The 22,692-nt window shown below is 34.8% G+C and overlaps 1 protein-coding gene across 1 annotated transcript in view; it reads right to left on the bottom strand.

Annotated features, from left to right (window-relative positions):
* The window catches only part of Dmd (dystrophin), a 1,456,297-nt gene that overhangs the window by 1,402,427 nt on the left and 31,178 nt on the right, over nucleotides 1–22,692 (bottom strand). Inside the window, exon 5 of the mRNA XM_026777353.1 lies at nucleotides 12,268–12,391. Coding sequence (XP_026633154.1) covers nucleotides 12,268–12,391 — 124 coding nt within the window. The remainder of the gene's footprint in view (nucleotides 1–12,267; nucleotides 12,392–22,692) is intronic.

Below are 22,692 nucleotides of genomic sequence, written 5' to 3'. Positions count from 1 at the left end.
ACAACAAAGAAGAATCTTGCTTTATATCCTCAGTGCAAAGCCCTGAACATGAAAAGACACGTTTTAATATCTTTGATTTCACTTGAAAATTTCCCAACAAATAAACTGTATTGTTTTGTGATTCTGTGTTCCCAGAATCCCATTCCAATTAACAGGAAAAGCTCAAGGATGCCTTTAAATTCAGCTTCATAAAGAGAGAATTGGACAAACACGAAAGGTTCTGACTTGTCAACTGACCTGAGAAATGCAAGAAAATAAAACAGTGATACTAGCATCCCCACAAGTTTAAGATCAAAGGCAAAGTTCTAGTGTTCACCTTTCCTCAAATGTTCAATTCTGATGTGAGAAATTTTCTGTGCATAGCAGCTTATTGGCACATGAGTCATAATATTCAGTATATTCTTCACTAAAAAGGAAATATGATTCATAATGAAGTCTTACTATATTCAGAAGGAAATAATGGACACATTCGGATTATATAATATAAACTATCAAGAGAAACAAGGGATTTATTAGTCTTGAATTTATTTTTAAAAATTTACTTTTCACTTTAACAACCACAGTTTCCCCTCCCTCTTCTCTCCTATCCCCTCAAGTCCCCTCTTTCTTTTCCCCATTTATTCCCCAGAGGGAGACTTCCTTAGGGAGTCAATACTGTCTGGTATAACAACTTGATGAAAGACCAAACCCCTCCCTCCTGTATCAAGGCTGAGCAAGGTTGCCATGATAGGGTTTGGGCTCCAAAAAGCCAGTTTATGCACCTTGGATAGGACCTGGTGCCACTGCCTGCCCACCACAACAGATTAAGCTACATAAATGTCACATACAGTCAGAGGGCCTAACTCAGTCCCATGCAGTCCCCCCTAGCTATCAGTTCATAGTCTGTGAGCTCCCACTAGTTGGGGTCAGCTGTCTCTGTGGTTTTCCCTATCATGATCGTGATCCCCCTTGTTCATATGATCCCTCCTCCCTCTCTTCAGCTGAACTCCAGAAGCTCAGCCCAGGGCTTGGCTGTGGGTCACTGCATCTGCTTCCATCAGTTACTGGATGTAGGTTCTATGTTGACAATTAGGGTAGCCACTAATCTGAATAGTGGAAAAGGCTCTTTCAGACACCAACTCCACTTTTGCTAGGAGACTTAGCTTAGGTCATCCTTGTGAATTCCTGAGAATTTCTCTAACACCAAGTTTTTCCCTAACTTCATAATGGCTCCCTCTATCAAGATAACTTTTTCGAGTAAAAGATTTACAGAAGAGAAAGTTAAAAGCCCAGAGGCAAAAGGCAGATGCGATAAATTAAGAAAGGCTGGCTAGAAACAAGTCAACCTAAGGCGAGGCATTCATAAGTAATAATAAGCCTATTTGTATGCTTTATTTGGGAACTGGGTGGTGGCCCCCAAAAAGCCAAAAGAATGAAACATGTACAACACTGGAGATTGAATCAAGGACCTCACACCTGCCAGACAAGTGCCCAGTCACTAAGCCACACCCCCACTATGCCACCTCCTTTTCAACTGTAAAACCACCACCACCAAAGACATGAGCCAGGATTTCTTGTGCCATACAAAAATAGACACTCCCATGGTGCCTCAGAATACATGTATGGCCGCCATTACTTTGACACCTTCAGGAAGAATTCAGATAGAAAAACATGGTGTGCTTACTTCTGGGCTAATACCCTGGAGTCAACTGGAGGTAACACCTTACAAGTCGCTGTCGAGATGCTGAGGTCAGGCTAGACAGGGCACATGAGGTGCTCACCACCCCGTCTCCAGGCCTTCCTGGGTTCCAAGACCACCACAGATGATAGAAGCCAATGGCTCTTCCTATGAATACACATCAGAGCCATCTGAAGAGTCTGAGCTCAGAGCTGGTCCCGTCCCAGGCTTCCTGAGTCTGGGGTGAGACTAAAGAATTTACATCTCACCGTGCACCATCTCTTTGGGGCGCATGCCTTTAATCCTAGCACTCGAGATGCAGAGGCAGGCAAATCTCTTGAGTTCGAGGCCAGCCTGGTCTACAGGGAGAGTTCCTCACTCGAACTCCATGGCTGGCTGGGTGGCTGGCCCCTGACATCCTCCTTTCCTTTTTCTCTTGCTCCTCCTCTTCCTCATTTTTCCTCCTATTTACCCTCTCTGCCTGCCAGCACCACCTGTTCCTGCTCCTGCCTCACTATTGGTCATTCAGCTCTTTATTAGGCCATCGGGTGTTTTAGGCAGGCAAAGAATCACAGCTTCACAGAGTTAAACAAATGCAGCGTAAACAAAAGTCACACTTAAAACAATATTCCCCAACACTCTGGTACCACAAAAACAACTGTGTTGGTGATGGGAGTTTACCAAAGGAAGAGAAAAGATCTCACGATGTATTTTTAGTGCTGTCACGTGCTTGATGCAAGCTTTGGGAAACGGTAGGATCGGTAGCTACAAAACGGCATAGAACAGCATACAAAATCCCACTGACCATAACTAGGTTAAACGAAGGCCTGAGGGAGCCTGCTGGGATGCGTCTGCTGCAGAGGAACTGGAGAAGATGCTTCCGGTATGTAGCCAAAGAAGAACTCAACGGAGTAAACCCAGAGACTCTATATTTTTAAATTAGACTCTAATCTCTTGTGAAGTGGCACTTCTATTTTTATTACTAGTTATGTAAAATAACCTCTGTCTCCACATGAGGATTCTGTCAGTAACGAAAATTAACCCAGAACACTGAATTTACATCATGTAAGTAGATGGTTTTAATAGAAGGGTATCAATAAGTTTATTGTAAATTATTAACCCGTGCCAATGCATTCTTTTGTAGACATGAACTGTAAAGTAAGCTCAACGCATTAGCTCATTATTTTTACTGACTTTCTGTCATCTAAATAAAGATGAAAGGACATGAGCCTGCATGTCAGAAGGGCATGAGTGACTGGCTCACTAGGAACCCAAGCTGTCACTGCAAATGCTTTGAGAACGGGGAGGGAGAAGGGTTTCCTTAATATAAAGCTTTTGATATATTTAAAATAAAAAGTTATTTCCCACAAAAGATAACTTTTTCATTATTCTCCCCTTCTGTACCTCCCCTAGCTCAGTATTCTCGATTCCTAATGTTCCAAAGCCCCATCCCTACCTTTTACCCTGCTCCCAATTAGTCTAGACAATCCTTCCTGGTGATCTCCATGTGGGTCCCTCTTACAGTCACCTTTTTAATCTAGCTTCATCTGGAATGTGGATTGTAGCTTAGCTTTCCTTGGCTTTATATCTAATATCCACTTACGAAAGATCACATACTATGTTTGTCTTTCTGGGACTGGATTACATCATTTAGATGATTTTTTTTCTATTTCCATCATTTTGCCTGCGAATTTCAACATGTCATTGTTTTATGTCACTGAGTAGTAAGTACTCTATTGTCTAAATGTAACATATTTTCTTTATTCATTTTTGGATGAGGGACATCATGGTTGTTTCCAGGTTCTGGCTATTACAAATAATGCTGCTATGAATATAGTTGAGCAAATATTCCTGTGGTATGATGGTATATCCTTTGGATATATGCCCAAGAGTGGTATTGCTGAGTCTTGAGGGAGATTGAACCCCAATTTTCTGAGAAACTGCCATTCTAATTTCCAAAGTAACTGTAGAAATTTGCACTCCCAACAGCAATGGAAGAGTGTTCTTTTTACTCCACATCCTATTCAGCATAAGCTGTCATCAGTGTTTTTGATTTTAGCCATTGTGATTGGTATAAGATGGTATCGCAGAGTTGTTTTCATTTGCATTTCCCTGTTGGCTAAAAATGCTGAGCAATTTCTTAAATGTCTTTTGACCATTTGAGTTTCTTCTGTTAAGAATTCTATGTTTACATCTGTACCTCATTTTTAATTGGATCATTTGGTATTTTGGTGTCTAGATTCTTGAGTTCTTTATATATATTAAAGATAATCCCTCTGTCAGTTGTGGGGTTAGTTAAGATCTTTTCCCATTCTGTAGGCTGCCATTTTGCCTTTTTGACAATATCCTTTGTCTTACAGAAGCTTCTAGCTTCAGGAGGTCCCATTTATTGATTGTTGCTTTCAGTGTCTATGCTATGACTGGAGTTATATTTCAGAAGTTGTTTGCTATGCCAATGTGTTCCAGGCTACTTCCTACTTTCTCTTCTGTCAGGTTCAGTATAACCGGATTTGTTGAGGTCTTTGAACCATTTGGCTTTGAGTTTTGTGCATGGGGATAAATATGGATCTATTTGCATTCTCCTACATGTTGACACACAGTTATGCCAGTACCGCTTGTTGAAGATGCTTTCATTTTTCCATTGTTCAATTTTGGCTTCCTTGTCAAAAATCAGGTGTTCATAGGTGTGTAGATTAGTATCAGGATAACTCACTGTAGGAATGTTTGTTTAGTAGGAGTTAGTCCCTGGGTTTAATCCCTAACAATAAAAATAATCCCTTTTGACACAATTACACTGTCTGTCTGTCTGTCTGTCTTTCTCTCTCTTTCTCATCTGTTTGACTTTGATATCAAAGCACATCCAGATAAAAGATTATTGCTATACCCCCCCCTTTTTTTTTTTTTGCTTTTTCAAGACAGGGTTTCTTTGTAGTTTTGGAGCCTGTCCTGGAACTAGCTCTTGCAGACCAGGCTGACCTCAAACTCACAGAGATCTGCCGACCTATATCTCCCAAGTTTTGAGACTTAGTATTTTCATTATTACTAAATATCCAAAGTACAATATTTCTAAGAGAGATACATGTTTTGAAATTTAATAGTAAAAACTAGGGATGCAGTTCAGTAGTAAATGCTCATCTGGCATATGCAAAGCCTGGGTTTCTTCTTCAGTGCTGCAAAATACATATATACCATATATCATATATATACATAACATATATACACATATGTATATACACACACAAACACACATATGTTTTCAAGGTAGTTGGAATAGCCAGTCAATCAAGGATGAAGCTCAACACTGTAGCTCAGTAAATGCTCAATTCCTGCCTAATAACAACCCCTTTAAACTTTTAGAATTTGTTTCCTGGCACTAAAAAGCTCTTGATTATTTTGCCAACAGTCATGTTCAAAGTTCTAACTTCAGAACTATGCACTGAATGTTCTTTTATGCTCACACATGGACACACACATACATACACAAACACAAAGGAAAACACATACACACACACACACACACACACATATATATATATATACAGACATACACACAATGACTAATTATTCCTCATCTCTTTTTTACTTTTCTTTATGATAGGTATGACCAGTAGCATTTATTTTACAAATGCATATCTTTCCTGCTGAAATATAAACTATATGTTTCCATGTAGCGTCATCTGTTTACTTGCAAAAGATAATACCCATCTCTGTACAACAACTGGACATATATTTATTCTATAATAAAAGCTATCATGCAGAATATTTTTTTCAGAATTTTCACACTTTTTTTACTTTCTTCTATTAAGCCCTGATGTGATAAGTACATGTTTTGGGTCCTACTGTTCATGAAAACATATCCACCCTCATTATTAAGTTTCTCTAAATGTTTTTCTCTGGAAAATAAGTTCTGCTTTTCTGTATGCTACTTTTTTATATTTTTGATTTGTTTGTGTACTTATATATAATTATTCAAATTAAAATTACTTTTATATTATAATGTAGTTTTGAATGATTTCACAAACAGAATAGCAAATGTTTTGTTTAATATTGTCCTCCATTTAAAATAGATTCTAAATCATTTACTAAAATAGATATTATTTCATGTCAAAAATGTAGGAATCAAAGAGGCACAGTAAAGTTATTCCATCAATAATGTAAAATAAAATATAGGCTCAATAAAGGTCTTAAGAAATCACAGGGAAATTATAAATTCTAAAATTTATAACTAAGTGTGCAAAATAAAATGCAATTTCATATTATGAAATTAAGAATATATTGTAAGAATAAAATATAAAAATCACACATAAAATGAAGTTTATGGATAAATAAGTGACTTAAAACTCATGACATTTATTTCTCCTTCTTTACTGGCATGTCTTAAAAGCTTCCTTTTTTCAATGCATTTTCTGTAATAAAATGAAAGTAAGTTCAAGATTTCCCATGGCCCTATTTTATCTTTAGAAGCAATTAATTTTCTATTCACTTAGCATTCCATAATAAAGTTTTGTACTTTGACAAAGAACTAATTTATCCACTCACATGTTTATTCAGAAGTTGTAGCATCCTTCATATCTGTAAAAGAGCTTCTATTTAAGTCACCTGTGTGGCTTTAAAAATAATTTCTCTGTATAGATAAGTATTTATTGGGTTAAGTACCAATTTCTTTCTTAGCTTAATTAAACCAAAGTAAATACAATAAACAAACCAGCATAGATCAAACAAATATAGAAGTAAGTTCCACATCCTAACTTCTATATACCAACAATTAAATTTATATGAAAATGGCCCTAAATCATTTGGACAATTAAAATGGGAACATATCCTGCTAGGGATCATGACAATACCTGGGAAATGCTGACCTTGTCAAATTTTTTCATTGGAATAGATCAGCACACTATGTTAGAATGCTTTTTGTTTTTCAAAAGAGACATTGCAAGTAACATGCAAAATGAGCATCTGAAAACAGTTTATAAGGTGCTTATTATTAAATTGGAACTAAAGATAGATATTGAATAATTAATTAATTGATTGATTTTTGTTTTAATTGATGGCATAAGGCACTAAGAGTAATGAATATTTGGTTTTCTTTTTAAAATGTCATGAAGAAAGTGGAATGTCTAAATCTATGATTTTTTTTTCTAAAAATACTTGGCTAGATATGCTAAGTTGAGAGGTTCCTGATTGCTTAGGGTAGCTTGTAGGTACCTGCACTAAAAAGTGATTAGATTCAGTGGCCTTCTCTAATGTTGGAATTTTTAAAAACCATGCAATGGTGATGCAAAAAAAATCATAGACTAGCAGGAAGTCCTAGCATAGTATCATCTAAGAAATCAAAGGCCTAACTGAAGAGCCGAGATAGGTACTGATGCTGCTTTTGTTTTCCAAATTACTATAAATGGAAACATATCAGGATCACATTTAAATCATAGCAAGTCTGGTTTAACAGAGGTGACATGAAAAATTCAAAAGTAATGTATTATTAATAACATGATGGACCAGCTACAGATTGTCACCTTTCCCAAATTAATGCAAAGATCATTGTTCAGTATATTTCTCACTGTCATACAGGGTTATAGAAATTCTACAGTTTAAATATCTATTAAGAGACCAGAAACAAACATCTAGATAGCCTAATTTTCTGTTTAGTTTCAGAAACAGAATTTTCTGAAAGAGAATGAGTAAAGGTAGGATAAGGAGGCAATCAGGTATATTTAAAGTTTCCAAGAAAAGATTCTGCAAAAAATGTGTTTAATACCTTATTTATATTTTAAATTAAGTCCTAAGAGTATACACAAAATAACAAAGTATACCTAATGAGGAACACTACATGTCATCCCATTGACTGGACACACTATACAATCAGATTAAACCTACCAAGTTAGATTTATTGCTCTGGACTTTTAGGAAAAAGATATGAGACGAAGATATATATGTGAGAATACTTACAGCTTAGAAATTATTTAGGATTTATTTTATCTTATGTGTTTTGTGCGGGTGTATGTTTGTGAACCCACGGCATGCCAGGTTTCCATGGAAATCAGAAGGTATCAGGTCCCACAGAATTAGAAGTGCAGATAGTTTTGAATGATCGTGTGAATCTTGGGAACTGTAACAGTTCCTCTACAAGAGCAAGGGGTGTTCTTAAACACTGGGCTAACTATTTAGCCTCTTAAATGCTATTTTAATGAGAATGAATATAGAAACTTCTAGAACAAAAGAATAAAAAATGAAGTATGAGAAATTGATTTTCAAATATTGAATTGAAACAAGTGAAAAAAATGTTAAAATGTATAATATATAATAATAAGCTAAGGGAACAGGGAAATTAGTAAAAAATAAGTGTGAGGGAAGATTTGGAAAAACTTGGAAATGAGTGGGAAAGGGTGCATGATGTGAAATTTTCAAAAAGCCTATAAAAATTGTGTGGTGGCAGGTTCCAGGACAGGCACCAAAGCTACAAGAGAAACCCTGTCTTGAAAAACTACTACTACTACTAATAATAATAATAATAATAATAAACTATAAAAATAAAAACCTCTTAGTTGTAAATAAATGGAGAAATTCAGGAAAAAGAAGAAAAAACTGGTAAAGTTTTATCATTCCAAGTGGATATCTATACGTGAATTAATAATATCTAGCACATTCATGATAAGGGTCTCTCCCGAGTACAAAATAACTTATATAAACTGACAAGTGAAGAAATTAAGAAAATTAACGTACACCTGAGCTGAATATCCATCATCAGCTCTCTTGAGGATCTTTAATACATATACATTATATTTAGCTTGAAGGAAATATCTAGGCATATCATTTTATGTCCTATTTTATCAAGCATTTAAGAATGATGTGGTTATTTCTGAAGATGAAAATTAAACTTCATAAAGGAGACCCAGGAGGCATCAGAAAACGACTTAAAGGATATTGTACATTGTTAATACTTTGATCTATCATATTGATTTTACTGACATTTGTTTTTAAGTGGTAAATGATAAGAGGAAATTTTGACTCCATTTTCATGCTTGATCATGTTATTTTAAAAGACAGACATAAGATTATACACAGATAACTGTGCAAATCAAAATAAATAAGAACATCAGTTAACTTATAAAATTATTAAGGTGATTTACACATATGTGGTTAAATATATCATATGAACTCTGAAACTTAGAGGATGATCTTTCTAGATAATTCTCTACTCACAGAAATTTTACACTCATGATTTTCAAGCCTAAGTTAGAAAAAGTAATCACAGGTTATATGAAAAGAAAGGGAGGATATTTGAAAGGTTTATGTTTGGATATGAGCAAGGTCATAGAGGAGACTGGGGGCTGCAGGATGGGTTAATTAAAGATTTATGAAGAAGAAGCCTTCTCGAAATCCTCTAGTTGGTAAGTCATAAAAAGCAGAATATATATACAAAAGCTGTTCCCAAAAGACATGGTTACTACCTGAAATTCTTAGTTTCAGGTACACATAGCTCCTCTGAGTCTATCATCAGGGAGGTCAGGGGGCATCTAAACAACACAATCTAATGACATTTATCTTAGCTGTGTTCACAATAACTAGAAGGTAAAATCCTATTGCTGAAAACTCATAGCACATAGAAAATTTAACTAGCTTACATAGTGGCCTAGATTATATGGAACCAGAAGATTCTATGCAGGCTGCCAATCCATAACTTCAAGCGACTGGCAAGTTTTCCTCACTGGTGTAATCATGGAATGATGGTTATAATAGAAGCCAAATGCTTCCTGATTGGATATGAGGCTAATTCCAAGGGAGGGATTTCATGCCTCATACTGTTAACCTACTCAAAACTTAGAAAATCATGGTTTCTGTGGTAGAACATACTCTTGATGTTATGTTAAATGATCATGCTGCCAATTTCTCCTCTAAATTTGTATTTTTTTAGTAAATAGATTTATATTGCCATCAACTTTGGCCACAGAGACTTCTTTCTGTGCTGAGTAGCAGTCATGGCAAAGATGCCTATTTGGTCCAAGTGTCAGCTTTAAAGAACCATGAGTACTCAGCTGTGAATCATCTGCATTAACCTTCCTGGATATAAGACACAGGGATCTTCCCTAAGCCTGAGCAGAAAGAATGTACGAGTTGATGAATGAGGCAGAGACGGCTTGGAAATGTATATTTCTTGACCTAACACGGCTTTCACATAGATGAATTCATATCATCTGCAGTTACTTTCGTTAGATTAAGAAATTCAAAATTACCGTATGAGTAGATGAGGGACTATCAAGTCCCCATACTTAGCAATAGAGCTATTAGCAATTCATAGTTTCTGAAAGAGGGAGAGTTATTACTCTGTTTTAGAAACCTGGCTATTGGGAGACTGCCGGTGTTCCATTGGATGGTCCCAAACCATGCCCTTACTGGCTGCACAAATTAGATTTCAGAGTGTATTTATAACAATCAAAAGAAGACATTAAATTAGGAGAGTGATAGAGTAAGGGCATGAGAGAGGTTGAAAAATGCACTCTATAAAATTAGGAAAATTTCAAAGGATAAATAAAAGTCATATGTAAAAAGAATTATTTTAAAATCATATCAGAAAATAGACCTTAAAAATATATTTTGAAGTAAGACAATTTGACTAAATCATTATCTTTATATATTACCCTTTAATTTATTTTCAAAATTGTAATATAATTAGTAAAAATATCCTTCTTATTTTGTGAAACGATTTATCATAGTCTATCATGATGCTAATGAAATCATATTTCATAAAACCAAAAACCCCTTCATAATAAAGGTATTGGAGAGATCAAGGATACAAGGACTATATTTAAATGTAATAGGGCAATATGCAGGAAGCTGACAACCAACATCAAATTAAATGGAGAGAAACTCAAAGCGATTCCCCTAAAATCAGGAACAAGAGATATCTTGAATGATGGAGCTATTATGAGGTTAGCCAGAAATCTGGCACTAGAGAGATCCCCATGAATACAAAGGATGACCCCAACTAAGCTTCTAAGCAACAGTGGAGAGGGTACCTGAACTGGCCTTGCCCTGTAGTAAGATTGATGACTGTCTTAAATGTCACCATAGAACTTTCATCCCACAACTGATGGAAACAGAGACAGAGACCAGCACTGGGCTAAACTCCCAAAGTTCAGTTGAAGAATGGGAGGAGTGAGAGAGAATATGAACAAAGAAGTCAAGATCATGATGGGGACACCCACTGAAACAGTTTACCTGATGGGAGCTCATCAACTCCAGCTGGACAGGGAAGGAACCAGCATAGGTCCAAACTAGACCCTCTGAATGTGGGTGAAAGTTGTATGGCTGGAGCGGACTATGGGGCCACTGGCAGTGGCACCAGTTATCCCTACTGCTTTTACCCAATTTGTGGAACTCATTCTCTTTGAACGGATATATTGCTCAGTCTAGATATAGTAGGGATGGCCTTAGACCTTCCCCAAAGCAGTGTGTGTTACCCTGTCTCAGGAGGGGATCGGGGTGGGTTAGGGGGGAAGCTGGAGGGGAAGGGAGAAGCAGAGGGAGTTTGAGCTGGGATTCATATTTAAAATGAAAGAAGATAGTCTGTTTTCCTTTTAAAATAAAGAAAAAGGAAAAGAAAAAATCATATGAATAGAAAAATATTATTATAAAAATGAAATTCAAAATAGCTAAATTACAAATATAAATACATGCTAACTTCTAAGAATGTAATAAAAATTATCCTTGCTCATTGGGCATCCTTAAAAAACATATCTTTTTGAGTTGTGTCTTTAATAATGTGATATGTGACAGTATTATATTTGCAATCATTTAAATAGATTTCATAGATTATGACTTAAATACTAATGCATATAATTGCAAGTGGTATTCTGTAAGTAAAATTATTTCAAATTCATTATTTGGAGCCTGTTTCTTTTTATTTAGCCTGATTTATAGGAAGTCTTAGAAAACACTGTTAATTACATACCAAAAATGAATGCTTTGTAATTATATTGAACCTGAGGAACAAAGCCCTGATAATTTCCAAGAAGATGGAACAGCTCTTACTGAGTCAATAAAATACTTGTTGGAGGATCAAACTGTATAATTTCAGAAGAGAATAAATGTAGCTAACTATCTGCTACTAAAAACAAGTACTGAAAGTGATTGCACATCTTTTAGGTGAGCTGATGTAATATATATTTATTTTGGCCTGATTAATATGCAGTAATTCATGATACATATTGGTTAATATAAAATAATATTTTGGGTTTGCATAAACAGAATCTTCTATCATCCTATCCTACTGTACTTTATTCTATTATTCACTACTCTAGTATCTAAAATTTCTAAGTTCTAGAACAATCTATGAAGTAAAACCAAGATGAGTACATTATCTAAAGTTTTTACTGACGGATAAATGCTGCCTAAGTTAAAGAATCTGAAAAACTTTCCAGTACACAGCAGAATCTGAAAAGATTTTCCTAATTTGATAATTTTTGAAATGTAAAATATAAAATATTTTATATACTAAACATCATTTTTCTGTATTGTTTCAACCACAGTGACCATAATGCAGATATTTGAAAGAAAAGAATTTTTGAGCAGCAGAAAATAGGAAGAAATATAAGATATGAAGTGGAACATACATTGACTTTTTCTTTCAAGTCTAAGATGTTGCCTTCTTTTCGATAGACTGCAAATTCAGGACTCTGCAATACAGCTTCTGAACGAGTAATCCAACTGTGAAGTTCAGTTATGTCGACATCCAACCTAAAAGAGCAAAAAATAAGGTTCATTATTATTTTATTATCTCTTCTGTATAGAAAGAAAAAAGGAATTTGTTTACATTTACCACATTGCTTCTAACCTAATACTACAATTATTGTTAATAGTATCAACATCTCCCTATGTAGATAGATTCAAACTTTGGAGTCAAGTTTATTCTAGAGTCTCATAATCACAGTGTCTATTTTATTTACCCACTGCAGCAATTATCTGTAAAGGATCTCCCACAAACTATTAACTAGACTTCACTTGAAAGTGTTGATACCTGAAAAATTACTACCTCTCCAAATAGCTCTTATTTTTAAAGAAATATCACAATGAATTTAAAAACTACACTCTTGGTTGACTTGATTGAACAATAATTCTGATATTTATGTTCTCTATAAATCAGTGGTATCCAAAACTTATCTCTGGGCTTTTACATGCAACTTGTTACAGAAAATGGGACATCAATAAGGTTAACCCAAGAAAAGTCTTCAAATGTTTGTAATCTTTTATCTTTTAAAAAAATTTTATTGATTTTTATTGAGCTCTACATTTTTATCTGCTCCCCTTCCTGCCTCTCCCCTCCCTTTCAACCATCTCCCAAGTTCCCCATGCTCCCAATTTATTCAGGAGTTCTTATCTTTTTCTTCTTCCCATATAGATTAGATTTATGTATGTTTCTCTTGGGGTCCTCATTGTTGTCTAGGTTTTCTGGGATTGTGATTTGTAGGCTGCTTTTCTTTGCTTTATGTTTAAAAACCACCTATGAGTGAACATATGTGATATTTATCTTTCTGGGTCTGGGTTACCTCACTCAAAATGATGTTTTCTAGCTCCATCCATTTTCCTGCAAATTTCAATGTATCTTTATTTTTTTCTGTTGTATAAATTGTGTGTAAATGGACCACGTTTTCCTTATCCATTCTTTAGTCGAGGGGCATTTAGGTTGTTTCCAGGTTCTGGCTATAACAAATAATGCTGCTATGAACATAGTTGAGCACATGTATTTGTGGTACAATTGAGTATCCTTTGGGTATATACCCAAAAGTGGCATTACTGGGTCTTGAGGAAGGTTGTTTCCTAATTTTCTGAGAAATTGCCACACTGACATCCAAAGGGACCGTACCAGCTTGTACTCCTACAAGCAATGCAGGAGTGTTCCCTTTACCCCACAACCTCTCCAGTATAAGTTGTCATCAGTGTTCTTGATCTTGGCCATTCCTACAGGTATAAGATGGAATCTCAGAGTTGTTTTGATTTGCATTTCTCTGATGACTAAGGATGTTGAGCATTTCCTTAAGTATCTTTCAGCCATTTTAGATTCCTCTGTTGAGATTTCTCTATTTAAGTCTGTACTCCATTTTTTATTGGATTATTTTTTCTTTTGATGACCAATTTCTTGAATTCTTTGTGTATTTTGGAGATCAGACCTTTATCTGATGTGGGGTTGGTGAAGTTCTTGTCCCATTCTGTAGCCTGCTGTTTTGTCTTGTTGGCCATGTCCTTTGCTTTACAGAAGCTTTTAAGTTTCAGTAGGTTGCATTTATTAACTGTTTCTCTCAATGTCTGTGCTGCTGGGGTTATATTGAGGAAGTGTTCTCCTCTGCCAATGCATTCGATTATATTTCCCGCTTTCTCTTCTATGAGGTTGAGTGTGGCTGGCTTTATGTTGAGGTCTTTGAACCATTTGTACTAGAGTTTTGTACATGGTGATAGATATGGGTCTATTTTCATTCTTCTACTTGTTGATATCCAGTTATGGCAGAACCACTTGTTAAAGATACTTTCTTTTTCCATTTGATATTTTTTGCTTCTTTGTCAAAAATCAGGTGTATGAGGTGTCTGGATTAATATCCAGGTCTTCGATTCTGTTCCATTGGTCCTCCTGTCTGTTCTTACGCCAATACCAGGCTGTTTTCAGTACTTTAGCTTCCAGAAGTTCCTTTATTGTACAGGATTCTTTTGGTTATCCTGGGTTTTTGCTTTTCCATATGAAGTTGAATATTGTTCTTTTGAGGTCTGTGCAGAATTTTTCTGGGATTTATATGTAAATTGCATTGAATCTATAGATTGCTTTTGGTAACATTGCCATTTTTACTATGTTAATTCTACCTACCCAAGAGCATGGGAGATCTTTCCACTTCTTGGTGTCTTCCTCAATATCTTTCTTTGTAGTGATGGAGCAGTGGGCTGCATTCCTGCCACCCCAGCTCCCTGGCGCCTGGCTAGCTTATGCCCAGAAATAACAACACACAAACTGTATTCTTTTAAACACTGCCTGACCCATTATATCTACTCTCTTCTTGGCTAACTCTCATAACTTGCTTAACCCATTTCTAAGAATCTGTGTAGCACCACGGGGTGGTAGCTTACCAGGAAGGATTCTAGCCTACATCAATCTTGGTCTGGAGCTTCATCACATCTGTTTGACTCAGCTTTCTTTCTCCCAGAATTCTGTTCTGTCTACTCCACCCACATATGTTCTGACCTATCAGGCCAAGCAGTTTCTTTATTAACCAATGAAAGTATGACCCTCCTCCATCATTTCTTCAAAGAATTAAAGTTCTTGTCATACACTTGTTTGGTTAGAGTTACTCGGAGATAGTTTATGCTATTTGTGGCTATTATGAAGGGTGATGTTTCTCTTATTTCTTTCTCAGCACATTTATAATCAGTGTACAGGAGGGCTACTGATTTTTTGAGTTAATCTTGTATCATGCTACATTACTGAAAATGTTTATGAGTCGTAGAAGTTCCTTGGTAAAATTTTTGGGGTCGCTTATGTAAACTATCATATCATCAGCAAATAGTGAGAGTTTGACTTCTTCTTTTCTGATTGGTATCCCCTTATCTCATTTTGGTGTCTTATTGCTCTAGCTAAGACCTCAAGAACTATACTGAATATATATGGAGAGAGTGGACAACCTTGTCTTGTTCCTGATTTCAATGGGATTGCTGGGAGTTTCTCTCCATTTAGTTTGATGATGACTGCTGGCTTGCTGTATATTGCTTTTATTTTGTTTAGGTATGTTCCTGGTGTCCCTGTTCTCTCCAAGACCTTTATCATGAAGGGATGTTGTATATTCTTGAAAGCTTTTTTGGCATCTAATGAGATAATCATGTGGTTTTATTTTTCAGTTTGTTTATATGCTGGATTATGTTGACAGATTTTCATATGTTGATCCATCCTTGCATCTTTGGGATGAAGCTGACTTGAACATAGTAATCTTTCATCTTATAGAACACATTCTGAGAAGTCATTCATAACACAAAAAGTTAGACTGGGTGACCATGCTTTCACTAATTTTCTACTACAATGAAGAAGCACAATACATTTTTTGTGAATACTCTTCTTTTACCTTATGAAACATTTCAACATACTTGAGGTTACTAAAATATATACTCCAGCTGACACTGTAAATAACCCAGAAAAATTATCCATGTGCTATTTCCTGTCTTAGTCAGGGTTACTATTGCTGTGATTTTACACCATGAACAAAGCAAGTTGGCGAGAGAGCATTTATTTGGATTTTGCTTCCACATTACTGTTCAGCAAAGAATATCAGACAGGAATTAAAACAGGACAAAAACTCAGAGGCAAGATCTGATCAAAGACCATGGAGGAGTGCTGTTTCCTGGCTTGTTCAACATTTTTTTTATGGAACCTCAGACAACCAACCCAGAGGAAACACTACCCATAATACACTGGGCTTTTCACATCAACCACTAATTAAGAAATTGCCCTACAGGTTTGCCTGAAGCCAGATCTAATAGAGCCATTTTCTCATTTGGGGTTCCCTCATTTCAAATGACTTTAGCTCATTTCAAATTGACATAAAAGAAGCCAGCACACAAGCTTTGAGAAACAGGCAATGTTGATTTGTTCTGCTAAATTTTTTAAGGTCACTCTGCTGCAAATAAAATAAAATAATATAAATTATCATCTACTAGTCATTTTAAAACATAATTATCTTGGATCATTGAAGTTCCTGGGAATATTGAATCTAAACAAATACAATCTGTTAAATCAAACCAAGTGTCTTTCAGTATATGAATTGATTAAGATACATGGATCTTGATCAAGGTATGTACACATGGAATATTATTAAGTTTTTAAAAATCCATAAGATTTTATTAAGTTTACTCTTTTAATTGCCAATTTTTATTAAAATACACCATCTGCTTGTATGCAGAAAAAAAGCACTTTGTACCTTCCAGCCTAATGAATATTTATTTATAAATAAAATTTATTTTTATTTTACTAATTTATCTACTAAATCAATATTTGGGGGCTATTATCAGTTCATTATCCATAGAGCCCAGTGAATCTTCTTGTATTTCTATTATTTCTTCAGGCTCAATATCAGAATGTCATAGAAAAACATGTTTCTATGCTTTTCTAAAATATAAAAGCATGTTTTTATTTTTGTGGGGGTTATTTGTTTGTTTCTGTTTGTCTCTTTGTTTTCCCCAAAATAAAATTTGCTGTCTCTGCCTGCAGGTTTTCACTTGCAAGTGAACAGGAAAACCCAGAAATACTAGGAGGATAATGCTTCACTAGTGCTAAAGAGGAAATAGTTAGCGTTAACACTTTAGCTTCCTGGAATCAATGTCACTCAGTTGAATAATGTAATGTTTTATATATGATCTCTCAAAGGCTCCCTGTTGGATTGAACTCCAGTTGTCCACAGCAATAACCCTTGCCCTGTTCATATAACATCTTCTAGTGGCCTTGTTCTTTTTCTTATGACCCTACATAACACGTCCTGGGAATGCTTTCCACACACACTGCTTGTACTTCTGCATGTTCAGAACTGCAAAGAGGGTCCATACCAGGACACTGTGCACATTAAACCCAAAATTCTGCCATATATATCTTTCAACTTTAATTAGACTCACAACATGATGTATTTAAAGGATTTTATTCCAACGTGCTCAAAGTTCTGAGCAACTTTAGTTCTCTCGCTTTCTTAGGAGCTGATTGTTTTCTTCTCTATGGAAAAAGTTCAAATAATGGGCAAACATCACTCTTTCCTATGTGGAAAGATTTCATCTTAACATGTACAGCCCCTTTCTCATTTTCTTCTCCAAAGTTTGTCTTAACTCAGCTTTTTCATAAAATCTACTAAAATTTCCATTTTGGAAATCATTGTATCATGTCATAAATATCATAGTCTCAGTTTTTAATTATTGATCACAGAAATTCAACCATGCTCAATGGATTATTTTTATAAGGAAATTATCAAAATTATTTAAAGTCATAGTATAATATCTTCATTCATAAAATAATTAAAGGCATTCTAATTTTTAATAAGATGATGACCAAAGATTTTAAACTTCATTTTTTTTTCAAGGAAAATCAGTCTTTAGTACTTTCCCCTATGCTTTGAACAATGTAATCTCCCAACTTTATTACTGTATGAAGTTCAAAGTAGACCTTAAAGACAGATCCTTTCTGTAATAAAGAAAAATTGCAAAGATACAAAATAAAATGTAAAGTCTTTTACAAGAAGAGGTGTTTGGACATCTTGTTTGTTCATATTGCAATCATTCTTTGATGACAGTTCCAACCATTGCCAAAAAGAAAAGAAAAAATAAAGAAAAGAAACTATTTTAAATGCAGAATTAAATAGGTTTTATATTAAAATCAAAACAGTTTTAGACATGTGAAATATGGAACTGAAATTTTATGGTTTGGATATCTCTCCTTTTTTAGCAATAAACTGTTCATAGGAAAGAACCAAATACTATTACTCTGTAAATGAACAAAGTATTAAAATGACACCCAATAATTTCCTGCAATATATAAATCAGAGCATCTCTCAAAACTTCATCATAGAATATTGCTCTTTCTATAAATAGCAATTTAAAAAAGAGTCCCTCTAGCTGGTCAGTCTGCAGACAACAAAGTATACATTTATATATCACTCAGAGGCTCAGGGATATTTGTCATTGTGGAGGCAGAAAGATTGTATGATCCTGAGTTGGTGGATCACTTCAAAGAAATTGCAATGTCCTGACACAATAGAGTGATGCAATATGAATTCACAATAATTGGGCATGCACAAGACCTAGGTAACTTTCAGACAGGCAAAAATCTTAATATAGGGGGTATGAATGTTGATATGAAATCCCACCATCAGCTGTGGAGCTATTAGTATTTGATGATTTCTGAGAGATTGTCTTTTTCTTAAAAAAAATGCTAATGATGTGCTCTATGGAGCATGTCCACACAGCAAAGCAGGCCCCAATTCTAAGAGCAGCAGCTGCACAATGTGCACTGCCTTTGATAGGGAAAGGAAAAGAGCAAAGTATATAATTTCAGTGATTGGAGGGAAGAGATTGGATGGTTGAGCTTGTGGTAAGAGTAGGAGGTGAAGGGGTAAATTCAAAATATATAGTATCAAAGAATTCACCTAAGCTACTTTTAAATAAATACTATATTCTTACTGTACCTAATATTTGATACTACCTTCCTAAATAAGAGGCCAGAATGTACCTGTCCATATTATAAAGGTATTTGGTTTTTTGGATGATGTTTTTGACTAATCAAACATTGTGGACACCAAACAGGGATTTAACTCACTTAAGGACTTTTTGAGGATGTTTTTTAAAAGCTCACCTTTTCAATGAATTGGGGTTAAATCAGCTTGAAAACTAGGGGCTCTGCCAAGTAATTTGGTTATCTATACACAATGAAGGCTCTGTACAGTCAACACCATGGTAACTGTTGCTGGTGGCTCTGTGAGGATTTTAAGAGACGCCTAGACACCCGTTGGCATGGAGTTCTAGTAATTTAGATCAATTCAAGCAATCAAATTTGAAAATCTAAAGAGGCCTTTTTTTGTTCTTTTTTGTTTGTCTGATTTTCTAAAATAAAAAGGGATTGTACCAGGTGATAGAACTTCTCTTTCAAATAATTATGGTATTGAACATGATTACACATTAAAAAATCTTTGTACATTTTTATTACATAAAAATATTTTCATTATATTTCTTTGCTTACATCTGTTTCTGTACTATGTGAACAAGAGTTTGTCATGGCATGAACATGGAAGTCAGATGACAACTTATACAACATAGAATAGTTTGCTCTTTCTACCATGTAGGCTCTTGGGACTGAACTCTAGGGGCCAGGCTTGACAACAAGTGAATTTACCTGCTTAGCCATTTTGCTGACTCCTTATTTACACATTTTAAAAGGATGTCAGGTATTATTTCTGTGCATTTTTGAGTGAAGGCTTTATCTAAGAAAAATATCCATTCATAAGATCACAGATTAATAAATTACACTTTCTGGAATGAAACAAACCTATATATAAATAAAAAGAAGAATACGGGTTAATATAAATGAGTTTATGCTAGCAACAACTCTACTTTCCCCTCCTTGTCATTGTGATATCTTGATTCTCAGGGAAATAGTTGCAGTCCAGTCTAACCTAAAACTCTTCCAGTGCCTCAAGACCTAAGTTCTCAACACTATCCTGTTCATGCATTTTCCACATGCCTTCCATTCGGGCTTATCTGGTTGTCTTTTAATATATTTCTTGTTTTACTGTAAGTTCATTTCACACTATACTTTTGTGCTATAATTATCTCAAAATTAATCAAGCTACTATAAAAGTAAATTGTGTTTTCTCCAATACTGTCTAGAATCACTATTCATTTTGTTGTTGTTACTTAGATTTGGCATATACAAATTGCTTTGATCATTAAAATGATTTTTTCTCTGTATTGTTTACTAAAATATTCTCTGTACCAACATAATATTTAGTCTAAATTCTTCTATGTAGCACTCAAAATTATTGCTTACAATTCTAAGAGCTAACACTCATTGTTAAGTATTGCTTTCTGCCTAATACAGTGCCAATAGACAGTTCCATTACTTAATACCAGCAGTGAAGGGGAAGTAGAAGCAGTGTGTGAAAGGCTTCCCATGTGCTCTCAGGGAATACCAGCAACCTGTGCTCAGTGCTTAGACTCATTACATTTTTTTTACTGCATAGTTAATACAGTCACTTTTTTTGAATCTACTCAGATCCTGGCTTTTAAGTAATACTTAAAGAATATTTAAAGAATAAATTCTTTATCAATTTGGCAGCTATTATTTTCTGATTTGTTATGGGTTTTTTTTGTGTGTGTGAAGGCCTCAGGCTTTTCACTATTTTTAAAAAGTCAGATGCCTGTGCAAGATGTATAGCAAAATAACAGAATCTTGATGTTAATGCATACATGCTTCAAAATTAAGAGCTATGTCATCTTCCCAGTGCCTTGCTATAGTTCTTTTCTGTCATGTTTGGTTCTACCCGAGGCTGAGCAAGCACCAGCTAAAGACACTCTCCACCCTCAGCATTAAACTGGTCACCCATTGCCTAACTCTCCTCACGTATTCACTATTTGTGGAAGATTCAAATTTAAAAACTGTGCTACATACCGAACAGTCAGAAAGTTAAATTTCACTCAGCATGCTATATCAAACAAACTCAATCTCAGTCAATTAATTTTCTCAGAAATGTGACATAAATTAAGTCAGTGACAACTCTTAAAGCCAATAATGAGAGATAATTTTATAGACATTTAAATTTAATTAAAATACAAGAACTCATAAATCATTATAAAGAACCAAAGAAATATTTGTTTACTTGTAGTTAAAAGCTCCAAATTTGATTTTTCAACAGTTTATTGCTATGCAGATACTGTGCTCCCTGATAACTACATTATTGTGGAAGGGACCCACTGTATGTGCCCTGATTGTGTACTGTTGAATTTTTTTTATGTACTGAATGATATTTCAAGTATTCTACCAAGTAGACATATTTACATAAACATTCATTTACCAATTGGTAGATCTAGAATTTACCATTTGGAACTAATCATTTCCACATGTGTAGATTGGGTCCAGTTCTTCATTACTTTAATGTATTCTTGGGGAGACTATTTAATATCTTTAATTTTTATTCTTCTTTGTTTATGTGGTAAAATCATAGGGATCAAGATGATGACTTAACTGGTTAAGGTACTTGCAGTGTAATGTTAGCAAGCCAAGTTTAATATCGGTACCCCAAATAAGAGAATTGACTCCACAAAGCTGTCTTCTTACCTCCATGCCTTCACTATGGTATACATACACACACACACATACACACAAATACACACACACACAATAATAACAATAATTATAGTCATTTTTAAAAAGGAAGACAAAAAACTACTGGCAAATTAGTATTTGCATAAAGACATAAAACTACTCTAAAATAATCCATAGAAATTCACTTATTTATCTTTACAACTAAAGAGGTTCTGATTTGAGATACAAAATTGAAATTAGATTTGCTTGCATTGTGACTTTGATATCTCTAACACATTAATGTACTCATCTGTCAACATTAACATTCCTGTCAAGTAATCTGCTTCATGTGGTCTTGAATGTATTTGTAGATTAAGATATGTAAATTTAAGCACATTCTGCATAAAACTTTGTATATCAATACAGTAAAATTTAATGTTTCCAGACTGCAGTGAAAGGCATCATTGAAAGACACTAAAATATCCACTTCTGCATAGCTTACTCTGTCCTAAGATATGCTTATTCACTGTGTTTAAATGTGAAGTCTTATCTAAACATAAAATATTGACCATAAAATTGTGTTTCCTGCATTGTTTGGTTGGATTTCTTTTTGACTTCTTTCATTTAGTGTTTTTTGAGACAGAGTTTATCTGTGCAATAGTCCTAACTGTTGTGGAACACTTTGTAGACCAGGCTGGCCTCAAAGTCACAGAAACCTGCCTACTTCTGCCTACTGAGTACTGGGATTAAAACCGTGTTTTTCTGCATTGTTGGTTATTGATAATAAATTACATATGACTAATTATTTTGTGATATATAACATATAAAATGTCAGTGCTTTAATATTTTGGCTTATTAAAAGTCAGAAAAGCCATGAGTTACCTGGTATTCATGTTCATATCTGTAGCTCTAAAACGCTGATTACACTAAACAGAATAAGACTTTGGCTGAAATGTTTTTTTTCATAAAGAAGTAATACTTAGTCAAAGTATTTCATTGACTTGTAGGTAAAATCCTCTTTAAAACAATCTCACTACTTGTATTTAATAACAAATCTTAATCACTTAAAATCTTACTCCAATGTGTGCTTCAAATGTAAAATGATTGTAAGAAGTCACTTTCAGTGGAGCTGATCTATTGGGAGCTCACAAAGGCCAGCTGGACTGTGACGGAAAAAGCATGGGATATAACTGGTCTCTCTGAACATGGCGAACAATGAGGACTGATGAGAAGC

The sequence above is a fragment of the Microtus ochrogaster genome, unplaced genomic scaffold (genome assembly GCF_000317375.1).
Source record: "Microtus ochrogaster isolate Prairie Vole_2 unplaced genomic scaffold, MicOch1.0 UNK58, whole genome shotgun sequence".
NCBI classification, from domain to species: Eukaryota; Metazoa; Chordata; class Mammalia; order Rodentia; family Cricetidae; genus Microtus; species Microtus ochrogaster.
Note: the sequence above shows the minus strand (reverse complement) of the source record. Positions and strands in the feature narration are given on the sequence as shown.